This window comes from Gobius niger (genome assembly GCF_951799975.1).
Source record: "Gobius niger genome assembly, chromosome: 15".
In the NCBI taxonomy this organism is placed as follows: Eukaryota; Metazoa; Chordata; class Actinopteri; order Gobiiformes; family Gobiidae; genus Gobius; species Gobius niger.
In genome coordinates, this window is record NC_136866.1 from 13,837,987 (window position 1) to 13,858,233 (window position 20,247).

The following is a 20,247-nucleotide window of genomic DNA, read 5'->3' on the forward strand; positions in this document are numbered from 1 at the left end:
AGACGGGGATATAGTAACTCGACTAAAGTGAGGTAAGAACATATTTTAGTATGTAAAAACGGTGGCCTATTCCTTTAAGGGCAAGGAACCAAATATGGTAACTTGGCTCACATTCATTTTCTGCACGACATTGAAGCATTTTGAAATTTTTTACAACAGAAATAAACTTGTGTTATGTCCCCCAATAACACTCTAAAGTTCAAATTATTTATTTCAAAGTATTTCAATGAGTAAACTATGACATTCATGACATTTATCGCGATTAAATGTTTTAGTTGTTGGACAGCAGCAATTTATACCTTTTGTTTTGTTCTGCTGTGTTGGAGAGTCCTGATTATTTCCAAGTGGATGGTTTAAAATCTTGCGAGACGCCATTTTGAGGACTTTATGGGCTCATCTAGTTTCTCCTTTAGCTTTCTGTTGTTAGATGCTACACTTATAAATGGTCATTTCAAACATACACTCCTCTTGTTGCAATGTACCACAGGCTTTATTTGCATGTATGTGAATCATTTGTGCGGCGCAAACAATAGAAATACACTTAAAAAGGCAATTTTGCACATGTGTCCCCTTAGTGGCTGCACTGTCAGGAAGCAGCCGATGTTGGGACTGTTGATAAATGTGCATTAATATTTTAGGGCTCTGCTCAGTCTTGCCCTGGGCCCTCTGCTTCAGTCTCACTCCGTCACATGGCAAACTACATCAAGACTACTTTTTTTTTTTTCATTATACCACAAAATTGTGTTTTCATTTCTATTTATTTTTTCATGTGCTGCGTTCTTGCCTTTTCACCAGTCAGATAATGTGGCAACTCTCCAGTACAGCCAATCCAAACCACAAAGTCTTATTTCTTAATCCCTCCGCTTGGGGACATGGTGCTAGTCCCAAATCTAGATAACTGCATCATTCACCAACCAGAACTTATCCTCAATCAACCCAGCAAAAGCTTGGATTTGCTTTTAAAGTGAGTTCAAATTTCGATGGCGGTACATACCTAATAAGACAATTAGCCTGCACTCAGAGTAAAGAGCTGGCAGGAATGAAAAAAGCTAACGGATTTAATTTTCCTGAGGTGGTTTAATGGAGGACATAATGGCCCTGTCTCGCTCCTGAAGAGGTCCTTCTTCAGAAATGGTCAAATTGCGGCACTTATTACAAATGAACTTTAGTTGTGTTCAAGCGAGCAACAGCCGCTCGACTCCGACGCCCCATTAGCCCGTGTCACATCTGCTCTCTGTGATTCCCAGTGATCTTCTGCAGAAGAAGCAGGATCAAAGACCAGACTCCATGGATTAGCGTGCGCTCGGGGCTGGTGACACATGCGCAGAGGCCTGACACAGCATGGTGTCACCAGACAGATCATCAAGCTTTAAGCCAGCCAAGGAGGACTATTTCTCTATGCTTTATAAAGTAGCTAGTCCTGAAATTAGTATCGCAGCCAAGGGTCGGATGAGGTGTAATAAAGTGACCAGACAAAATCATTTTCCATCAAAGAAAAATAGCTTACATGAGCAAAAAGACGGATGATTAAGAACACACTGACAAACTTCTGATTCATTCATTTTTGGCAAAGGTGTTTTCAGCATTTTAAATATGGTACAAAAAGGGCTGCTTCATTTGACAACACAAACTTGTGGTTGAAATGATTTGCTGTAAGGTGGGTCAGAGACTCTCTCTTTGAAAATGAAAAGGAACTGGCTTTCAGTTCAGTTCCTATTGTCAATTCTACCATAGTAAATGTACTTACTCTCAAACCCTTGGTGCAAGAAGGCAATAGAGAATAATGTCAAATAGTATATATGTACACAATGGGGGGAGCAGAAGGAGGGAGGCGGAGAGTTCAGCTTCCTGACAGCTCGGTGGATGAAACTGTCCTTCAGTCAGTTGTAACTGGCACGGATCTAATCTGCACAGTCTTCTCCCTGTGGCAGGACTGAAGAGGCTGTGAGACGGGGCGTGGTATCTCCCTCTGAGATAACCCTGTCTGTGTTATGGTTTGTGTTTTGTTCCCCTCCTCTTTGTGTTTTTTTTTCCTTCTGTGCAGAGCTGGTGGTTGACGGGGGCGTGGCTGGCACATGCAGCAATGAGGCACACCTGGACTTGATTGGGAACCAGCCTACAAATACTCTGCTCAGTCCTCTCCACACTGCCAGATAATTCCGTCTCAGTCGGTAGATGCCTTACCTGCTTTTTGTCCAGACGTATTTTTGTAATTCTTACATGTCTCCGTCTTTGCCCAGGTTGGTTCTCGCTCTGGGTTACCTCTGCTCCGTCCTGGTTCTACTTGCTGCCTGCCTGCCCCGTCGCCTCAGCCTCTTCAGTTTTTGTTTTGTTTGTTTTGGAAATAAATTGGTAAAACTTACCTGCCTCAGTCTCCGCTTTGGGGATCCTCCTCTGCAAACCTTAACAGAATTATCTGGCCAACATGGACCCCGCAGAGATTGAAAGTTTTAAGCAGGCTCTCGCCCTACAAGCATCCCATGTGGGCCAGCATGAGAGGACCATAAAGGAAGTTTTTGACTCACTCCGCCAACTTAACTCAAATTTTTCTGAGTTAAGTGCTCGTTTTGACCAACTCGCTAGTCACCTGGCAGCCAATCCTCCACCAGTTCAAGTTCCACCTGCTCCTGTTGCGGCTTCTGCTCCTCCGGATCATCAACATGCCCTGCCTCGAGAACCCTTCATTCCCACTCCCGCCAGATATTCAGGTGAAATAGGGTTATGTGGACAGTTTCTACACCAGTGTATGCTAGTCTTCAACCAACAGCCGCTAACTTACTCCACTGATAAAGCGAGGGTTGCTTTTATTATGAGTTTACTCTCTGGTAAAGCTTCTGCCTGGGCCGTAGCTTTAGTGAACAGTAGTTTCCCAGTTTGTAATGCTATGGATACATTTACCAATGAGATTAGAAGAGTATTTGACCACCCGTTACAAACAAAGGAGGCCAGTAGCCGGCTGCTTTCCCTACGCCAGGGTAGTGGTTCTGTTTCCTCCTACTCTATAGATTTCCGCATTCTAGCTGCAGAGACCGGGTGGGATGAGAAAGCTTTGCAGGGGGTGTTTTTCAGTGGTTTAAGTGAGGAACTCAAGGACCAGCTGGCAGCTCGTGATGAGACTTCTACATTGGAAGAATTAATTTTCTTAGCCATCCGTTTAGACAATCGTCTATCTGAAAGACGTAGGGAGAGAGCAGTTAGGAAGAGTATTCCCCCTCCCACTCTCTACTCTCATCAACCTCGTCAGCCTGCACCTGCCACTCACCTGCCGACTGAATCATCACCAGCTGCTCCAACTCCTGTTCCAAGTTCTGAGGAACCTATGCAGTTGGGAAGGATGAGACTCAGCCAACAAGAACGCCAGCGTCGCCTTCGCCTTGGGCTCTGCATGTACTGCGGTAAAGCTGGACACACTGTTGATCACTGCCCTGCTCTGCCAAAAGACCAGGCTCATCAGCCAGCGGAGGGGCGCTGGTGAGCCACACACCGACTGATCCCTCCTGCGGACGTATCCAGCTTAAAGGTACTGTGTCCTACGCAAAGAAATCCTTTCCCCTTGTTGCCCTAGTGGATTCAGGAGCAGATGACAACTTTATTGACTCCATGTTTGTTTCCCAATGTAACATTTCTTGTGATGCCCTTCCTGAGCCCAAGAATGTTTATGCTCTTGATGGGAAACTTCTTGCCAGCGTTACGCATCGTACCACCCCAGTTTCATTACTCCTATCTGGCAATCATCACGAGACAATTTCTTTGTACATTGTTAACTCTCCTTCCACTCCTCTAGTTTTAGGCCTCCCCTGGCTTAAACTACATAATCCACACATTGACTGGTCACAGCTATCCATAATTAATTGGAGCCTATTTTGTCACAGCCACTGTCTACATTCGGCAGTTCCCTCTCTTGACAGATGCACACCTGCTAATCCCAAGCCCATAGATTTGTCTCTTGTGCCAGCTGAGTACCATAACCTACAGGAGGTGTTCTCTAAGGACAATGCCTCATCATTGCCTCCTCACAGACCTTATGATTGTAGCATTGAATTGATCCCTGGCGCACCATTACCAACCAGCAAGCTCTACAATCTTTCCAATCCTGAGAGGGGGGCTATGGAGACTTATATCACCGATTCCCTAGCTGCTGGGCTCATTCGCCCCTCCTCATCCCCTGTAGGGGCCGGTTTCTTTTTTGTTGATAAAAAGGACCGCACACTTCGCCCTTGCATTGATTACAGGGGGCTCAATGATATTACTGTCAAAAACAAGTATCCCCTTCCACTGATTGATTCAGCGTTTTGCTCACTCCAAGAGGCCACCATTTTTACCAAACTTGACCTTCGGAGTGCCTATCATCTAGTCCGTATAAAGGAGGGAGATGAATGGAAGACGGCGTTCAACACCCCACTCGGACACTTTGAGTACCTGGTAATGCCATTTGGTTTAACAAATGCTCCAGCTGTGTTCCAGGCCCTTATTAATGATGTGTTGCGGGATATGTTGAATAGATTTGTGTTTGTATACATTGATGACATTTTGATTTTTTCTCGCTCTCTTCAAGAACATGTACAACATGTCAGACTTGTTCTTCAACGCCTTCTCGAAAACAGACTTTATGTAAAAGCAGAGAAGTGTGAATTTCATGAGAGTTCTGTTGGCTTCCTTGGTTTTGTCATTGAAAAGGGCCAGATCAAGACGGACCCAGCCAAGGTACAGGCGGTTGCTGATTGGCCAACCCCTTCCAATAGGAAGCAACTCCAAAGATTTTTGGGATTTGCAAACTTCTATAGACGCTTTATTCGTGACTATAGTAAAGTTGCGGCACCTCTTACCAAACTTACTTCTGTTAAAGTGCCTTTTGACTGGCCTGCTGAAGCAGAGGCAGCGTTTGTGAAACTAAAGGACCTTTTTTGTTCTGCTCCAGTATTGTCTCACCCAGATCCTTCTGCCCAGTTCATCATCGAAGTGGATGCCTCTGACTCTGGTGTAGGAGCCTACACCAGAGTCCTTTCTCAGCGCAATGCCACTGACCAGAAGTTGCATCCATGCGCCTTCTTCTCCCGTCGTCTAACTCCTGCAGAAAGGAACTATGATGTTGGCAACAGGGAGCTGCTGGCAGTCATCGTCGCACTAAAAGAGTGGAGGCACTGGTTGGAGGGCTCGGCACAGCCATTCATGGTATGGACAGATCATAAGAATTTATCCTATCTACGTTCTGCTCGCAGGCTAAATTCCCGCCAGGCTCGCTGGGCACTATTCCTTGGCCGGTTCAACTTCACACTCACTTACCGTCCGGGGTCCAGGAACCTCAAGCCGGATGCCTTGTCCCGCCAGTTTGCGCCTCCTAATGAAGAACCTCCGACTGAAAATATCTTGCCTCCCACTTGTGTGGTAGGGGCAGTCTGTTGGGAGGTGGAGAAATCTGTCCAGGAGGCCCTTGTCAATCATCCCTCACCTCCAGGATGTCCTCCAGGCTGCTTGTTTGTGCCGCCATCAGCCAGATCTGTGGTTTTGCAGTGGGGCCATTCCTCCAGAGTCTCCTGTCATCCTGGATTTCATCGAACCCTTACCTTAATCCAGCAGCGCTTCTGGTGGCCCACCATGTCCGCTGACACAAAGGAATTTGTTTCTGCTTGCTCGGTCTGTGCCCGCAGTAAAGCATCCCACCGTGCTCCTGCTGGTCTGCTTCGTCCACTCCCGATTCCACACCGTCCCTGGTCCCACATCGCTGTGGACTTTGTAACTGGCCTTCCCCCATCTGAAGGTAACTCTGTAATTTTGACCATTGTGGATCGATTTTCGAAGTGTGTTCATTTTGTTCCATTACCAAAGTTGCCCTCTGCCTTCGAGACTGCTAATTTGCTGGTTCAACATGTCTTCAAACTCCATGGCATACCACAGGATATTGTGTCAGACCGAGGCCCACAGTTCACTTCTCAAGTTTGGAAGGCCTTCTGTCGTGCAGTGGGGGCTACAGCCAGTTTATCGTCTGGATACCATCCACAAACTAATGGCCAGACGGAGCGGGCGAATCAAGACCTGGAAGCGGCCCTCCGATGTGTCACTGCTCACCATCCGGTTTCCTGGTCCCTGCATCTCCCTTGGATTGAATACTCTCACAACTCCCTCGTTTCCTCTGCTACTGGTATGTCTCCTTTCATGGCTGCTATTGGTTTTCAACCCCCTCTCTTTCCAAGCCAGGAGACTCGAGTTGCGGTTCCGTCCATCCAGCAGCATCTTCAACGTGCTCGTAAGATCTGGCATGAAGTCAGAGCAGCTCTTTCCCGCACTGCTGCTAGGAACCAGCAGCTTGCAGACCGCCGCCGCTCTCCTGCTCCGGAGTATGTGCCTGGTCAGAAGGTCTGGCTTTCCGCACGTGACCTTCCCCTACAAACTGAATCCAAAAAAACTCTCTCCCAGGTACATTGGCCCTTACGTCATAGAACGGGTTATCAATCCCGCTGTGGTGAGGCTTAAATTGCCTCCTTCTGTAAATGTCCACCCTGCCTTCCATGTCTCCCTGCTGAAGCCTTTTTTGACGAGTCCTCTTAGCCCTCCGGCCGAGCCCCCTCCGCCCCCCCGGGTGGTCGACGGTCACCCTGCGTTTACTGTGCGGCGGCTGCTGGATGTTCGGAGGCGGGGCCGCGGCTTCCAGTATCTGGTGGACTGGGAGGGTTACGGCCCTGAGGACCGCTCATGGGTTTCCCGGTCCCTCGTCTTGGATCCGTCGCTCTTTCGTGACTTTTATGCCCTGCATCCCTCTAAGCCTGGTAGACCGCCAGGTGGCGTCCCTTGAGGGGGGGGCCCTGTTATGGTTTGTGTTTTGTTCCCCTCCTCTTTGTGTTTTTTTTTCCTTCTGTGCAGAGCTGGTGGTTGACGGGGGCGTGGCTGGCACATGCAGCAATGAGGCACACCTGGACTTGATTGGGAACCAGCCTACAAATACTCTGCTCAGTCCTCTCCACACTGCCAGATAATTCCGTCTCAGTCGGTAGATGCCTTACCTGCTTTTTGTCCAGACGTATTTTTGTAATTCTTACATGTCTCCGTCTTTGCCCAGGTTGGTTCTCGCTCTGGGTTACCTCTGCTCCGTCCTGGTTCTACTTGCTGCCTGCCTGCCCCGTCGCCTCAGCCTCTTCAGTTTTTGTTTTGTTTGTTTTGGAAATAAATTGGTAAAACTTACCTGCCTCAGTCTCCGCTTTGGGGATCCTCCTCTGCAAACCTTAACAGTCTGCTCTGCCACAGGACAGCCAGTTGAACGGGCCCTGTCCAGATCATTGTTGAGCCAAAAAACATCAGACTTATACAGTCCAATGAAAAGAGCATAGCTTGATATCCAAAGAGTGTGGATATCTCAGCTGTTTACTTTCTATTTTACATACAACAAATGTTCATGTTTGTTTAAGGATATATGGATGCTTTTATCTTATTATTCTCAGTATTTGTTTAACCACAATGGATATGCATGGAGGTGCATGCATGACCTAACAATTTGTATGGATGAAAATCAAGCAAAAACAGACCCACATTGTCTTTGACTTTACCTCTCCTTTCAACCTTGACAAAGCACGTCCAGTTTTACTCCGAGTCAAATGACAAGGCACGAGGTGTTATAGAATATAGATCAGCGGTAATGTGCTCATACATTATACGCAGTGTTTTGTAATGGCGTGTATCCATGGTGTCAATGGTGGTGTTAAAGTGACGGCCGTGATCGGGCTGAATGATGACTCCAGTGATGGTCTATGCAATCGGTAAAGCTTCACTCTAATACCACTAATGGCCACTGTGGTAATTGCAGCACATTATACGTACGGAGCGTCCCGGTGTATCTAACAGAGTCTGTGATTTATCTCTGGTTTTATTGACATTCACAGGATGTTGTCCGACTTGACTCATTTTCATAATTGTGCGGGACAGGCCGACTTAATGTGCAGCATTAAGCACCAGCGCAGCAGACACTGTTGGTAGATGTGCCAGTGGCGCACACAAACGCAGCAGGTGAATTATTTATGACTCTCAGACGCTCAAAGCACAGGCTCATCACTACGGTGTGAGTGTTTATGAGCTGCGCTTTTTTTTTTTTTTTTTACATTGCTCTGCATTGCATCGGAGCTTGAGAACAAAATGCAAAGTGCTCACACGGACGAGAAAACCACATTAAACGCCAAGGCATACAAATAAATATGCTATGAATCCACATATATCTGTAGAACTGACCGTAGACTGCAGGCCGTGGGAAGAAGAGGATGGATGATTCTCCAAATGTTGCCCATTTAGGTCTGCAGTCCAGCTGTGTTGGTTTAGTGGGTTTCATCATCCTGAATGTTTAAGAATTCTTGAATTGTTACTTTAATAACACCAGGTACAGGGGTTTGTCTGTGAAAGATAAAAACAAAGTGCAAAACATGGTCAAAACCTGCTCTAAAATCACTGGAGCTAAACAAACCTAATGTTGCAAAAGAAGGTCAGCCTCTCCATGCTCCGTAGCTTCTCGGAAAACTAATCGTTTTGAACTGTTGAATTCTAAAGGGAGCATGTTTATTAAAGGGACTATACGGAGTTAAAAAATTTATGAACTAAGTATTTTCCTCCCCTTCCCTGAGCTCAGATCTGTTCACCACATTTGCCTCTAAAATCCTGCACTGTCACTCAAAAAGTCGGGTCTGAAGTACCATCATGCACGAGCTTAATATAAAACCTGCAGTTACGCGTAAGACCTGAGGTGGCAGTAGTGAGCATAAAATGACCAACTTGCATCTAGTCTCTTTAAGTAGCATAGACTTTTTAAAATGTGCTCTATTTTTTTTTGTTCTGGACTATTGTTTTCTTGAGCCTCTACTGTTGTCTGAATTGTTTGTTGTTTACTGCTAATGAATTATCCTTTGGGATCAATAAAGTTTTCTGAATCTGAAGATAGGCACAAAACGTAGGCCGACCCAATGTTTGTCGTACGCAACGTAAATTTTGTAGTGGATAAAATTGACCCCAGTTCCATTTATTTCATGTAAAAAGTAGAAGTAACAAATTCATTGTTACAACCCAAAAAGTATTTAACACGAGGCTTAATCATAATGCAACCAACATTTACACCCTCCTGTCAAATGATTTTCTCCTCATTTTCTGTTGCCCCTCCCCCGCCACACCACGCCCCTCCCACACAGCGTCCTCCTCCGATCAGCACCTACCTCTTCTTCACACGGAGGAGGGAGCGAGAGCGAGCGGAGCCCAGTTCAGAGCGCGCAGCATGATCCCTGGACTGCGTCTTCTGCCCCCGCGGCGCAGAGGGACCGCCGGTGTGTGTCCACGGCGCGCAGACTTCCAGGGAACACCGTGACCCTCCCACTGACGAGCCAGAGGAGAGCAGAGAGCTGCAGGTAAGCAGCAGTCACATCACCTGAACTAAAGGCACTTTTTTTAATTTATTTTTTAATTTATTTTTATTTTTTAGAAAACGCCTGATATTGCCGTTATTGTAGTTTTGGTTAAAGTTATGGTTTTGCAGTTAGAAGAAAATCTACTGCAAAAGATGATGGTCTCTTTATTAATGACTAATTTAGTAACTGTCAATTGTTTTCTTCTGGATGTAGGCCTACACAGAATAAAAAAAATATAGGTACCATTAAAATCGAAGTGGTAGGCTACTAAAGAAAAACGTCAGGCTCAATTTGAGTCGTGCCACTGGACCCAACAGAGCTCTAATGCCTGTTAAAACACTCCAATATACTAAAAATATTGGACCCCCATGCCCAGCTAACACATGGTCAACTCCATATGTTAAAGGAAGCCTGTAAAGTTAGTTAATTTGTAAAGGCTACTGAAAACATAAAAATGAACTGTGCAAACTTGCCTACCAACCATTGGGATTTACGTTTGACTTGTCAACAGCTAAATCACCAGTCGTAGCCTTGCTATAAATTGTCTGCTGTCAGTATTTCTACACTTTTCCTCCCTGGATATATCAATTACTGCGCAGAAGCTTTACACATTTGCCATTTTTGCCTTGGCTTCCAGACATCTATCATGGAGCCAGGTGACAGGTGCTATTTTCAGAGCAGGGCCTGTCATCATTATTCTGCATTACTCTCTAATAAAGGTTTATTAGTGCAGAGCCGAAAGCAAGCGAGGCAGGCGGAGGATGATATCGTCAGAGCTGGGCTGAACTATGCTTTCATGCACCAGCGTTAGGTTCAAGGATTATGTGTTTGTTGCTAGAAATACAGTACAGTAATGGTGCATGGTCTTGTGTGCAGCTCTTCGTCTCAACTCCTTTTCAGCTCTTTTGCTGTAAATGTAAACCAAAAAAGAAAAAAAATGGTAACGACGAGGTTAAGATATAAAGGTATACACTGTTTTAATTCAAATATGCTGTCATTGTTTTTTTGTGGAGGGAGGTAATAAGCACAATGTTTGTTCCTGTGCCACATAACAGAAATCAGTCTCAAAAGTCCAAAAAAGTACCATCCCGATGATTGAAACCGACCACAGATCCACAGCCTTTATCAGTTATTATATCACAAATAAAACACCCTGCTTTACTACTCTTTACCGGTAGTGAGTTGGTACTCGTTTTTCCCTCCCCATGGACACTGGGTGGAGCGGTTTGCCAAGCGTACAGGGCAGCTACAGTCATTGTAACAGCTGGCCCACTCAGGTGCAGAGCGCATGGTGTGAGTTTTGTTGTTTTGAGCTCCACCCCAGAGCAGACAGGACCATCCCTCTACCAGCTGCGTGTCTGTCCGCTGCATCCATCAGCGCTCCCCTCGCCGTGACATGGACGTGAACGCATTAGATTTCACTCACGTTTGCCTCTGCGCCGCCGCTAATTGAATGCATCCAGGATCCAGCCAGACACTCCCACCAACATGACCTTGTGCTTGTGCAGCAGCTACTTCAGGCAGAGAATTGGGAGTGTTTACTGTGCGGCACGTTCATTGAGCAAAGTTTGAGCAAAGAGTAATGCTTAAAAGGAGATAGGACAGGCAAAAGGTTTTTTTTTAGCTTTAAACCATGTTCTAACATCGTTTCTTTGATCTCTGAATAGGATGAAGTCTAAAACTGCAGATGATCCTGAATTAGTTCTAGATCTAACGAAAGTCTGTTCATCCAGGCAGCAGGTTTTGACACAGTTCTTTAAGTTAGCTGAAGTAAAGAAACCTCCCAGCGTGTGACGCCGCGGCCTCCGATTCCGGCTGCAGTAGACATTTGTCAGGCCTGGGCACTGACACCGCTCCACTCATCTGCTCCAGCTGTGATTTATGTGGAAGGTGACCGCTCGCATCACTCAGCTCCTCTGCCTCCTGCCGCAGATTTGTCGGGGGGGGTTTGTTGGGGCTGTTGCATGTGAAGGACGCACATGCCGCCTTCCAAAACAATACCATAAGCGGCTCCATTAGCCATATGGGCCTCACTCTGCTGATGCAGTGTGGGCACAGGCCTCCGGCACAATGGCATTACTCTAATCAGAGCCTTTGACTGCAGCACATGTTCACTCTCTCATGTCAGAATGGCTTTTGTGATTTGTTAGAGTGGTTGGTGGAATCTGGAACTATTATAGGCCTACAACTTTCTGCAATATGGGCATGTGACTTGGCAACAATGATATAATATTAATCAATTACTTATATACTGTATGCATTGATCTCAAAAGTAAAAGCCCATATTTGTTGACCTGTAGTTTACAGTATTTGTGTATAACTTTGAACTTTGACCTGGATCATCTAAGCCGCAATGGAAGCGGAGCCGGACTTGAATCGTCAGTAAGACAATGTCTTGAGCAGAAGAGTCCTAAATGTTGTCATTGAGAGCTGTTTATGGAAAACTATTCAAAGACTGGTGGTCAAACCATGGCTCGAGAAGAAGAAGAAGAAGATCTTTATTTATACAGCGCCTTTCACAGACATGGTCACAAAGCGCTTTACATGAGACAATTGTACATTCACTCCATACTCGGTGGTGGTAAACTACGTTTGTAGCTTCAGTTTCCCCTGGGGGAGACTGTCAGAAGTGCTTTCGCGACTACACACGTCTGCGCCAACGGACCCTCTGACACCACCATACAATCACTCACACACATCATTCATCCTGGCCTATTGTGCATGTTTTTAGTGGTAGGGGAAACCGGAATACCCGGAGGAAACCTACGCAGACACGGGGAGAACATGCAAACTCCACACAGAAAGGCCCCGTGCAAACTCTAAAGCAAACAAATGAAATCAAACCCTTGTTCTAAAAGTGCATGATCATATCTTAAAATACCACACAAGCTGCAATAAACCTGAAATACAATGTAACCCAGTTTGTGTCAGTTAAAAATGTAACTTTTACAAAGAAAAAATAGGGGGAAAAGGCTAATAACTGTACAGACGATAAATATTGAGCCCAATAATGTATCACTTATCTGTTATTTATTTAACGATAAGTCGATATAGTAATTATCGTGACAGCCCTTGCGATAGTTTGCACTTTTTACTTACAGTTTAAAAAGTCCTTAGTGTTGGGGCAATATCCAACAAAAAAGTTGAAAAAACTTTTGGTTCCCTTATGTCAAGATTGGGTCAGCGGTTGTATCCTTAACTTACTTGGTTGGATATGAGTTTTTTTTTTGCTTTGTTTTGTTTGTGTATGCCCATATCTTTCTGTGCTATATAATTCTAAAACGACAGAATGCTGTGGACCCACCTGGAGCGGGCCTGGCGTCACGTGAGGATGTGAACATCGCTCTGAGACTGCAGTTTGAGCTCGGAGCTTTCTGCTGTTTTTGCTGAGTGTCGTTTTTCCACAGCTGCTCTCGCTGCACTCTGCACCTGAACCACACTTAGTCATTATAACCTTGCCTTTCCACGTAAGTGTAAAAGGTCCTTTCTTTATCTCTAACACTTCCACAGCCTATGTTTCCCAGGAAGGCTTTTTATTCATATGTCAGTTTTATGACGCAATTTCCTGGATTCGACCTCAACATCTTATTAAAACAAACTATGTAAACACGGACCTCAAAAGGCTTTGTTCAGAACAATGAGTTTCGGCTCCCTGTCTCCTGCTCTCACCTGGTGTCAGGGAGCTAAAATCAATACGTCTCCATTCATTTCCGTGCCCTCTGGCGTCGCCCCGGTATGGTGTGACCATGGGTAACCTGAGCGCTGTGTTCATGATGAGGTCTGGAGTTTGGATGCTACACTCAGCAGGACTCCAAAGCACGGCCGCTGACTTTAGCGTATCCTAACACCCCACATAAATGATCATGTGGTTCCGAGACTTGCTGTCAGAAGTCAGGCAGCACCATGAAAGCTCAGACCAATCTAACCCCATTCAGGCGGCCAGAGAGATAGCAGTGAATAACGTTTTACATCTTCAGTATTTCTAACCTCATCCCGGCTCGACTTTGTCATTTCAGATTGCGCGCTGATCCGAGTCCAGCTGCAGTACCGCGGGAGTCATGAGGACCAGAGGGTGAGAGCGCTCTGCTGCTGCACTGTCAAAATGACGTATTTCATAGTTCACTGAAAGAAAAAGTCACAGTCGTAAGTGCTGAAGGGAACCACGGTAATGTGTGCCCTGAAGGCGAGGCTTTATGGGAGTTATTGGTCCGTGGATGCGAGGTTTGGAGGGTCTACTTCTGGTCTGCCGTCAATAGATGATATCATCATCTCTGGAGGTGATCGGAATCAGAATATTGTCTCCACTTTTGGACACCGTTATGAGAAAATCATAATAGGACCTTGAACTTCGTGACAGTTTCATGTGGATCGTCGAGACAAAAATATCAGCGTTTTGACGATTACCATAGTAACCACCATTGAATTCTTACCTGCTCACCACTTCAATTTATGAATGCAACCTACAGTATTGGATTAAGTGGCTGCCCTGTGATACTGCAGCAAAAAAGAAATCCCCTTGGCCCCAGGGAGGATTTTTCTCTCGGAGCACCATGCGAAAACAAACTTCTCGTGCATTATGAATGTCGCCATCATTCATAATGCGGAGGAAAACGCGGAAGTAGGAAATATTTTTGGCAACAATCTATGAAAACAATAGGTGGTTCATTTTGAATCTGCGGGGCTTGGTCTTGTGTTGTTGGATTTTAATATTGTCACGATAAATTCTTTCCACCCACCCCCCTCCACCACTCGTCTCCCATTTCCTCCCCCCGTACTCTCTCTCTCTTTCTCTAAACCTGACGCAACTCCGTTATCCCCACCGCGCGTGGCTCATGATGAATCCCTCGCCCCGCTCCCCCGCGCGTGTCAGCACCTCCGCAGGTTTATAGGCTGCCTCTGAGATGAGGTGACAGTGCGCCCTGAAATATGGCCAAATTAAGAGCGCTGGTATGTGTAAACAACGCAAATAAACAGCTACACCCATAAATCAGGTCCACCAAGGCCTGGCGCCATCAGAACTTTGTTGACCTGTAGTATTTGGAGGATGTTTCGCTGACTTCGCATTTGTCATAGATTGTTGCACCATATATTATTAACGGGCCACATGCAAGCGAGCTGTTTAAGAAATATTATTTTCATAAAGTACAAGAGCGTTTGATTCACTTATTTTTATCGATCTGATACTCTTAGTTTAGTTCACTACTCATCCACAGCTAATGAGTAAACGTCCTATTAAACTACTTACAAAACAGTCTTTCATCTGCGAGCGAACTGTGCAGGGAAACACATTCACGAACACGAATATAATCATGTCCCGCCCGCTCCGTTCCAACTGTTATTTTTTAAAAATGCATTTGAGATGTTCCACAGAAATGAGCTGCCAGTCCTCCTTCCCCTGTCATCCATCAAAACCTGCTCTCCTCATTTGACTTTAAGATCACCCCCGCCATTGAGAAGACAGAGTTTTTCGAACCGCAGCATCTTTTACGTTGTAAGGGGAAATATCTGCTCTAGTAAAGAATTATTTGCTTGTTCTTATCATCGCTGAAAAGTGGGAGAACACTTGGGGGAAATGTGCAACTGGAAGGAAAATGCAAATGAGCTGATGATCAAACTAGAAGGGAAACTGCTACTGCACCATTGTTCACAATCAGATAGAAATGATCAGCTAAGTCTATAGTTATTTAGATCAGGACCCAAACGTTTAGCCCCATTCTAACTAAACAGAGCTGATTATGAGGAAAACTTGACCAAAAAACATAATAGTATATAAAAAAGTCCAGCTTCTGTCTGAGATAAACTTGTCTGGCACTCCTCCGGCACTGTCCGCTTCCACTGACACCTTCTGGAGAGAGGATTATGAATTATTAATTTTAATAAAGGAAATGTCCAGCCTGCAGTTTATTTATTGCGCGCTCTGTCACTGCGCAGAGACAGAAGTGGGTTCATCATTAGTCATATGGAGGACTCAATGTTTCACGGATTTGGACCAAAATTGAGTTAGGAGCACAACTCTTTGCCGGAGTATTGCACTGGATTGCACCCTGTCGCTTTTTTATGGATATCATGACACTTTTGTTTGTTGTTTTTTCATTAAGGAAGGTGTCCGGTGGCAAAGATTTATCTACTGTAGCCGTGAATGTAGTTTCTATCCAGATAATACAAAATGTCTACTTTCTGTGATATTGTAAATGTAATAAAATTGTAGGAATGCAAGACTGAATAGCAGTCAGTGCTATTTAGTCTCTCCTGTCAGCCCAAAACATGCACAATAGGCTAATCCATCAGCTGGGTAAGTACTACGGACCATGATTCTATAGCTCCAGATCTGGAGATGGGTCCCCAGGTACTACAATGTCGTTCATTTATCCTGACATACTCACTTTTGTGGTGCATGTATTTCCTCTCAGTGGAAATTCCAATTGTTGTCAATCACAGGGAGTGATGAAAATAAACTGAAAACTTGCAAAAAAGCTCAAAGGAAAATAAGTCTGTGTGGGAACTCTGCATTAATGGTTTGGCTGTGAGGTTCTGTAAAGAACCGACGCCGACCAATATACACAGAGGCATGTCAGAAATATCACGTTACATCTATATCATAAATGTAAGCCAATGTCAGCTTAAGTTAGACCTGCAGTCTGGCCATGAACACAGGATGGCGCCACTCACCGTGAGTGCCTGAATAAGGTGAATATTATCAAGTTTCAAGTTGCTTGTTCACCTGCTTGTTCTCTCCAATATAAAGGATTGATTGTGAAGCTTCTTTAAAGACAGTGGCACCGCTTCATAAATAAATAATGTGTATTTGATGACCTTCAAATAAGAATCTGTTGTATGGGCCGGTCTGCACAGTCCTCCCCTGTGCACATGCAGAGATCTGTAACACTCACAAACAGACTGTGAATTATTTAGAACATTGTGACAAGACTCTTTGCACCACTGGCCATAGTCAATTATTGTCTAATCTTTCTTTTTTATTTAATTGAGAAATTTTGGGCCAGTTTTTTCTCCTATATTTAGAAAAGAAAGTTTATTATTCACAAACTGTTTGTGTTTTTAGGAGAATATCTAATTTCTGTCAGGATGTTTTGAACATTAAAATTCCCCCAAAACAAGGCCATATGTGTATTTTTCTACTTTTTTGTAATAACGTTTTTTTCTCAAAGACTAAATAAAGTATGCAAAATCCCCTCTGACACAACGTTTACACACCAACCGGGATTTGAACTGCAGACCTTTGTATCCATGGGTGACTGCTCCACTGACTTGTGTGATATAAAAATATTATTATACGGTCCAAAGCAGCAGAGCCTGAAGTGAGTGCAGGCCGCAGCATTATTGTCACTCTTAATGATTCTGCTCTTGTTCTTCTGGGAAACTCATTAGAGATGTTGTGGTCTGTAAACAGCACCACTTTTCACTTTTAATTATGTGCAAAAAGGCTAGTCAGCAGTTGTATAATTGCCAAGAGATTTTGTGAAAGTATGAGCTTACACACATAATGATAATTTGAATAAAAATGGTGCACTGCATGTCAGTATTGCTCCTCTTTGTATTGGGACCTTTGCTTAAAAACATTTTGTTTTGTTTTTTGTTTTGCAGGCTCGGGAGACAGTCCTGAAGATTGATGGAGGGCCATGCTCTTCAAACAGCAGGCACTGCTCAGACAGAAGCTCCTGGTTTTGGGCAGCCTGGCTATCGGAAGTGTGCTGTATTTAGTGGCCCGAGTGGGGACTTTGGACAGGTAAGTAAGATGAACATGTAGGTACAGATACATGAGTCTTCTTTTGGGGCCCCAGATCTAAATTAGGCCTTGTTAGTTTTAATAAATGATACAATAGTTTTGCAAGCAAGAGACCAAGGGAGGCCTTGTTGTACTGTAGTACAAGAATTGACTTTTGGCTTCTCGTTAATGAGAGATAAATGTAATCTTTAGTGCTTTACTTTAGGCCCAAACTAGACATTCACATTGGCAAATAAATTGTGTGGTGAGTCTTAGATATAGTGAAAAGCAGTAATAGACCCTATGTGCATGATACTGTGTTCCAGGCTGCAGCCGATCTGCCACATCGAGCACAGACTGGTCCGTGGGCCTGAGCAGATCCGCCTGCGCAGCCTTCAGTTCAAGCGGGGTCTGCTGCTTGAACTGCGCAGGGGCAATGGCACAAAGGAGCAGCTGGGCCTCCAACGGCTGGTGCAGCAGCTGCCCCAGGCTATCATCATTGGGGTGCGGAAGGGGGGCACCCGGGCACTGCTGGAGATGCTTAACCTGCACCCAGCCGTGGTCAAAGCCTCTCAGGAGATTCACTTCTTTGACAATGACAAGAACTATGCCCGGGGCATTGAATGGTACAGGAGTAAAATGCCCTTCTCCTTCCCCCATCAGATTACCATTGAAAAGAGCCCTGCATACTTCATCACAGAGGAAGTTCCTGAACGCATCTTCAAGATGAACTCTTCCATCAAACTGCTTATCATTGTGAGGGAGCCCACCACCAGAGCTGTGTCGGACTATACACAAGTGCTGGAGGGTAAGGAACGCAAAAACAAAACTTACCACAAGTTTGAGAAGCTGGCCATAGACTCGAGTACGTGTGAAGTGAACACAAAGTACAAGGCCGTGCGCACCAGCATTTACACCAAACACCTGGAGCGCTGGCTCAAGTTCTTCCCTGTGGAGCAGTTCCATATTGTGGACGGGGACCGGCTCATCACCGACCCTTTGTCTGAGCTGACGCTGGTGGAGCAATTCCTCAATCTGCCCCCCAGAATCAGCCACTTCAACCTCTACTTTAACGCCACCAGGGGATTTTACTGTCTGCGATTTAACATTGTTTTCAGCAAGTGCCTAGCAGGCAGCAAAGGTCGCACCCACCCTGAGGTAGACCCCTCGGTGCTGACCAAACTACAACGCTTCTTCCACCCGTTCAACCAGAAGTTCTACCAGATCACTGGGCGGACTTTCACCTGGCCATGATGCACTAATCTAGGCTATCAGCAAATATGATTTTTCATAGCACTGACTGAATTAAGAAAATGAATGTGACCAAATATTTTATGATTATTATTAGTGTCATTCAGTATGTCAAAGCACCAAACAGAATTGAGCTAAATACACATTAGAGCTACCTATTAGTCACATGTGTTTTTAGTTGATAAATGTTTATTGATTTGCTGACCATTTAGGCATGCATACTCCTTAACAAACTTTAAAATACCCCCCCCCCCCCCCCCCCCCCCCAATCAAAGGTGATATCATGCAAAGGCCAAGTCTAATCACTAGTCATCCCCTAACATGGTTGTTTTGATCTTGTCAGCATGGGTAAATGTTTGGTCGTCTATCCATTGTCATTGACCGCTGAACACTGGATTCCTAAACATATATATGAAAATGATTTGTATTTCAGTTGTCTATTAGGGTTCTTGTGCATTCATCTTAATGCTATTCTAGACCACTGCTTGTTTTATGTAAAATAGGCTACAGTATAGATTTACTTTCCAAGGCAGTTCACATAATGTCATTAACTGTCAAATTACCTGAAAGATGATGATTTCTGATTCCTTTGGTTACTCAGCAACATTTGGTGGAATAAACTGCTTGAATTACATTATTGGTTGACATTTATAAACTCTTCTATATAATTACTGATGATTTATTGTTAGGCGTATTTGTATTTGAGTCATGACCTTAATGTGTATATGAATTAATTATGTTTGTTCTGTAATTGCCTTCACTTGCTTGCTCTAGATTCATCTGAATGGCTGGCTGTTTCAGTACATTTTAAACCAAGTATTACATTTTAACCCCTTACCCCCCGCCTTATTTACTGAGCACATTTTCTCCAGTTCAGTTTTAACCAATTCTAAAAGCTTCTCGACTGTAGCGTACAGCCTATAGGCCAGTGTAACGCCTTAAAAAGGAACAGGCCACCGTTTTTCCGTACTGAGATATGTTCTTACCTGAGTTTAGACGAGTTGATGCGTACCTGTCTGGTCTTTGTGCCCGTGGAAGAGCGTGGTAGCTTCCAACTTCACCACCATTTGGAGCTATAGGAATACATTGGGAGAGGCCAAATGCAAACAACATCTTTGGTCGTTTTGCAAGACTGAGGGCACACACAAAGACCGGACAGGTACGCATCAACTCGTCTAAGCTCAGATAAGAACATATCTCAGTATGGAAAAACAGTGGCCTGTTCCTTTAAGCTAAGACCTACAAAACTGATCGTAGCTTTTTATTGCGTTTTCACCACGTTTTTTCATGTTTTTGTACTTTTTTGTTGCTTTTTGTTGCTTTGTCACTTTTTCGTCACGTTTTTATCACTTTTTTCTTGAGTTTTCGTCACTTTTTCATTGGATTTTTGTCACTTTTGTCGCTTTTTCATCACTCTTTAGTTGTATTTTTTGGTGCTTGCCCATTGTGTTATTTGTGGGTTGGAGGTTGTAGAATGTGAGGATGTCACAGGACCCAGTGGGGGGCAGTGGCCAGTTTTGCCTATTAACAGCATTACACTTTCACAAGTTGCATCTAAAAAGATAATGTATGAATTACACAAAATATCATTAAAATCAGTCACTGGGTCCATGATCTCTCTGTACAAGACCAAAAATGTCCTCAAAAACAAAATACTTTATATCATAGGCCTTTAGAATGCTGTGATGTCACCTGAAACCCAGCAGTTGTTGTTTTTTTTGTCACTGCATTGTTCTCTTTTCATCCTCCTTTTTGTCACTATTTTGACACTTTTTTCCAGAAGCTTTAGATTTGGGCAAAGCCAAACTGGAGAAAATGTGCTCGGTCCAGCTGGGGGTTAAGAGATGAAATAAAAAGATGAGGGGGCCTTGCTTAAATTAAAGTGAGGGCCGGCTCCGCCCC

General features: G+C 44.5%; 1 protein-coding gene across 1 annotated transcript; it reads left to right on the top strand.

Annotated features, from left to right (window-relative positions):
* The first annotated feature begins 9,177 nt into the window (after positions 1-9,177).
* On the top strand, positions 9,178-18,586 carry LOC306974811 (heparan sulfate glucosamine 3-O-sulfotransferase 5). Its single transcript, XM_079572203.1, has 4 exons — positions 9,178-9,371; positions 13,388-13,443; positions 16,974-17,115; positions 17,421-18,586. Exons 3-4 carry the CDS (start codon positions 17,009-17,011, stop codon positions 18,346-18,348), a joined length of 1,035 nt encoding a protein of 344 aa, XP_079428329.1. The 5' UTR covers positions 9,178-9,371; positions 13,388-13,443; positions 16,974-17,008; the 3' UTR covers positions 18,349-18,586.
* Positions 18,587-20,247: the final 1,661 nt, after the last annotated feature.

Excerpts from the sequence above, each read along its gene's own strand:
- LOC306974811 (XM_079572203.1), top strand. The coding sequence starts at position 17,009 with ATGCTCTTCAAACAGCAGGCACTGCTCAGACAGAAGCTCCTGGTTTTG. Across the intron at positions 17,116-17,420 it reads CGAGTGGGGACTTTGGACAG|GCTGCAGCCGATCTGCCACA; the intron begins GTAAGTAAGATG and ends ACTGTGTTCCAG.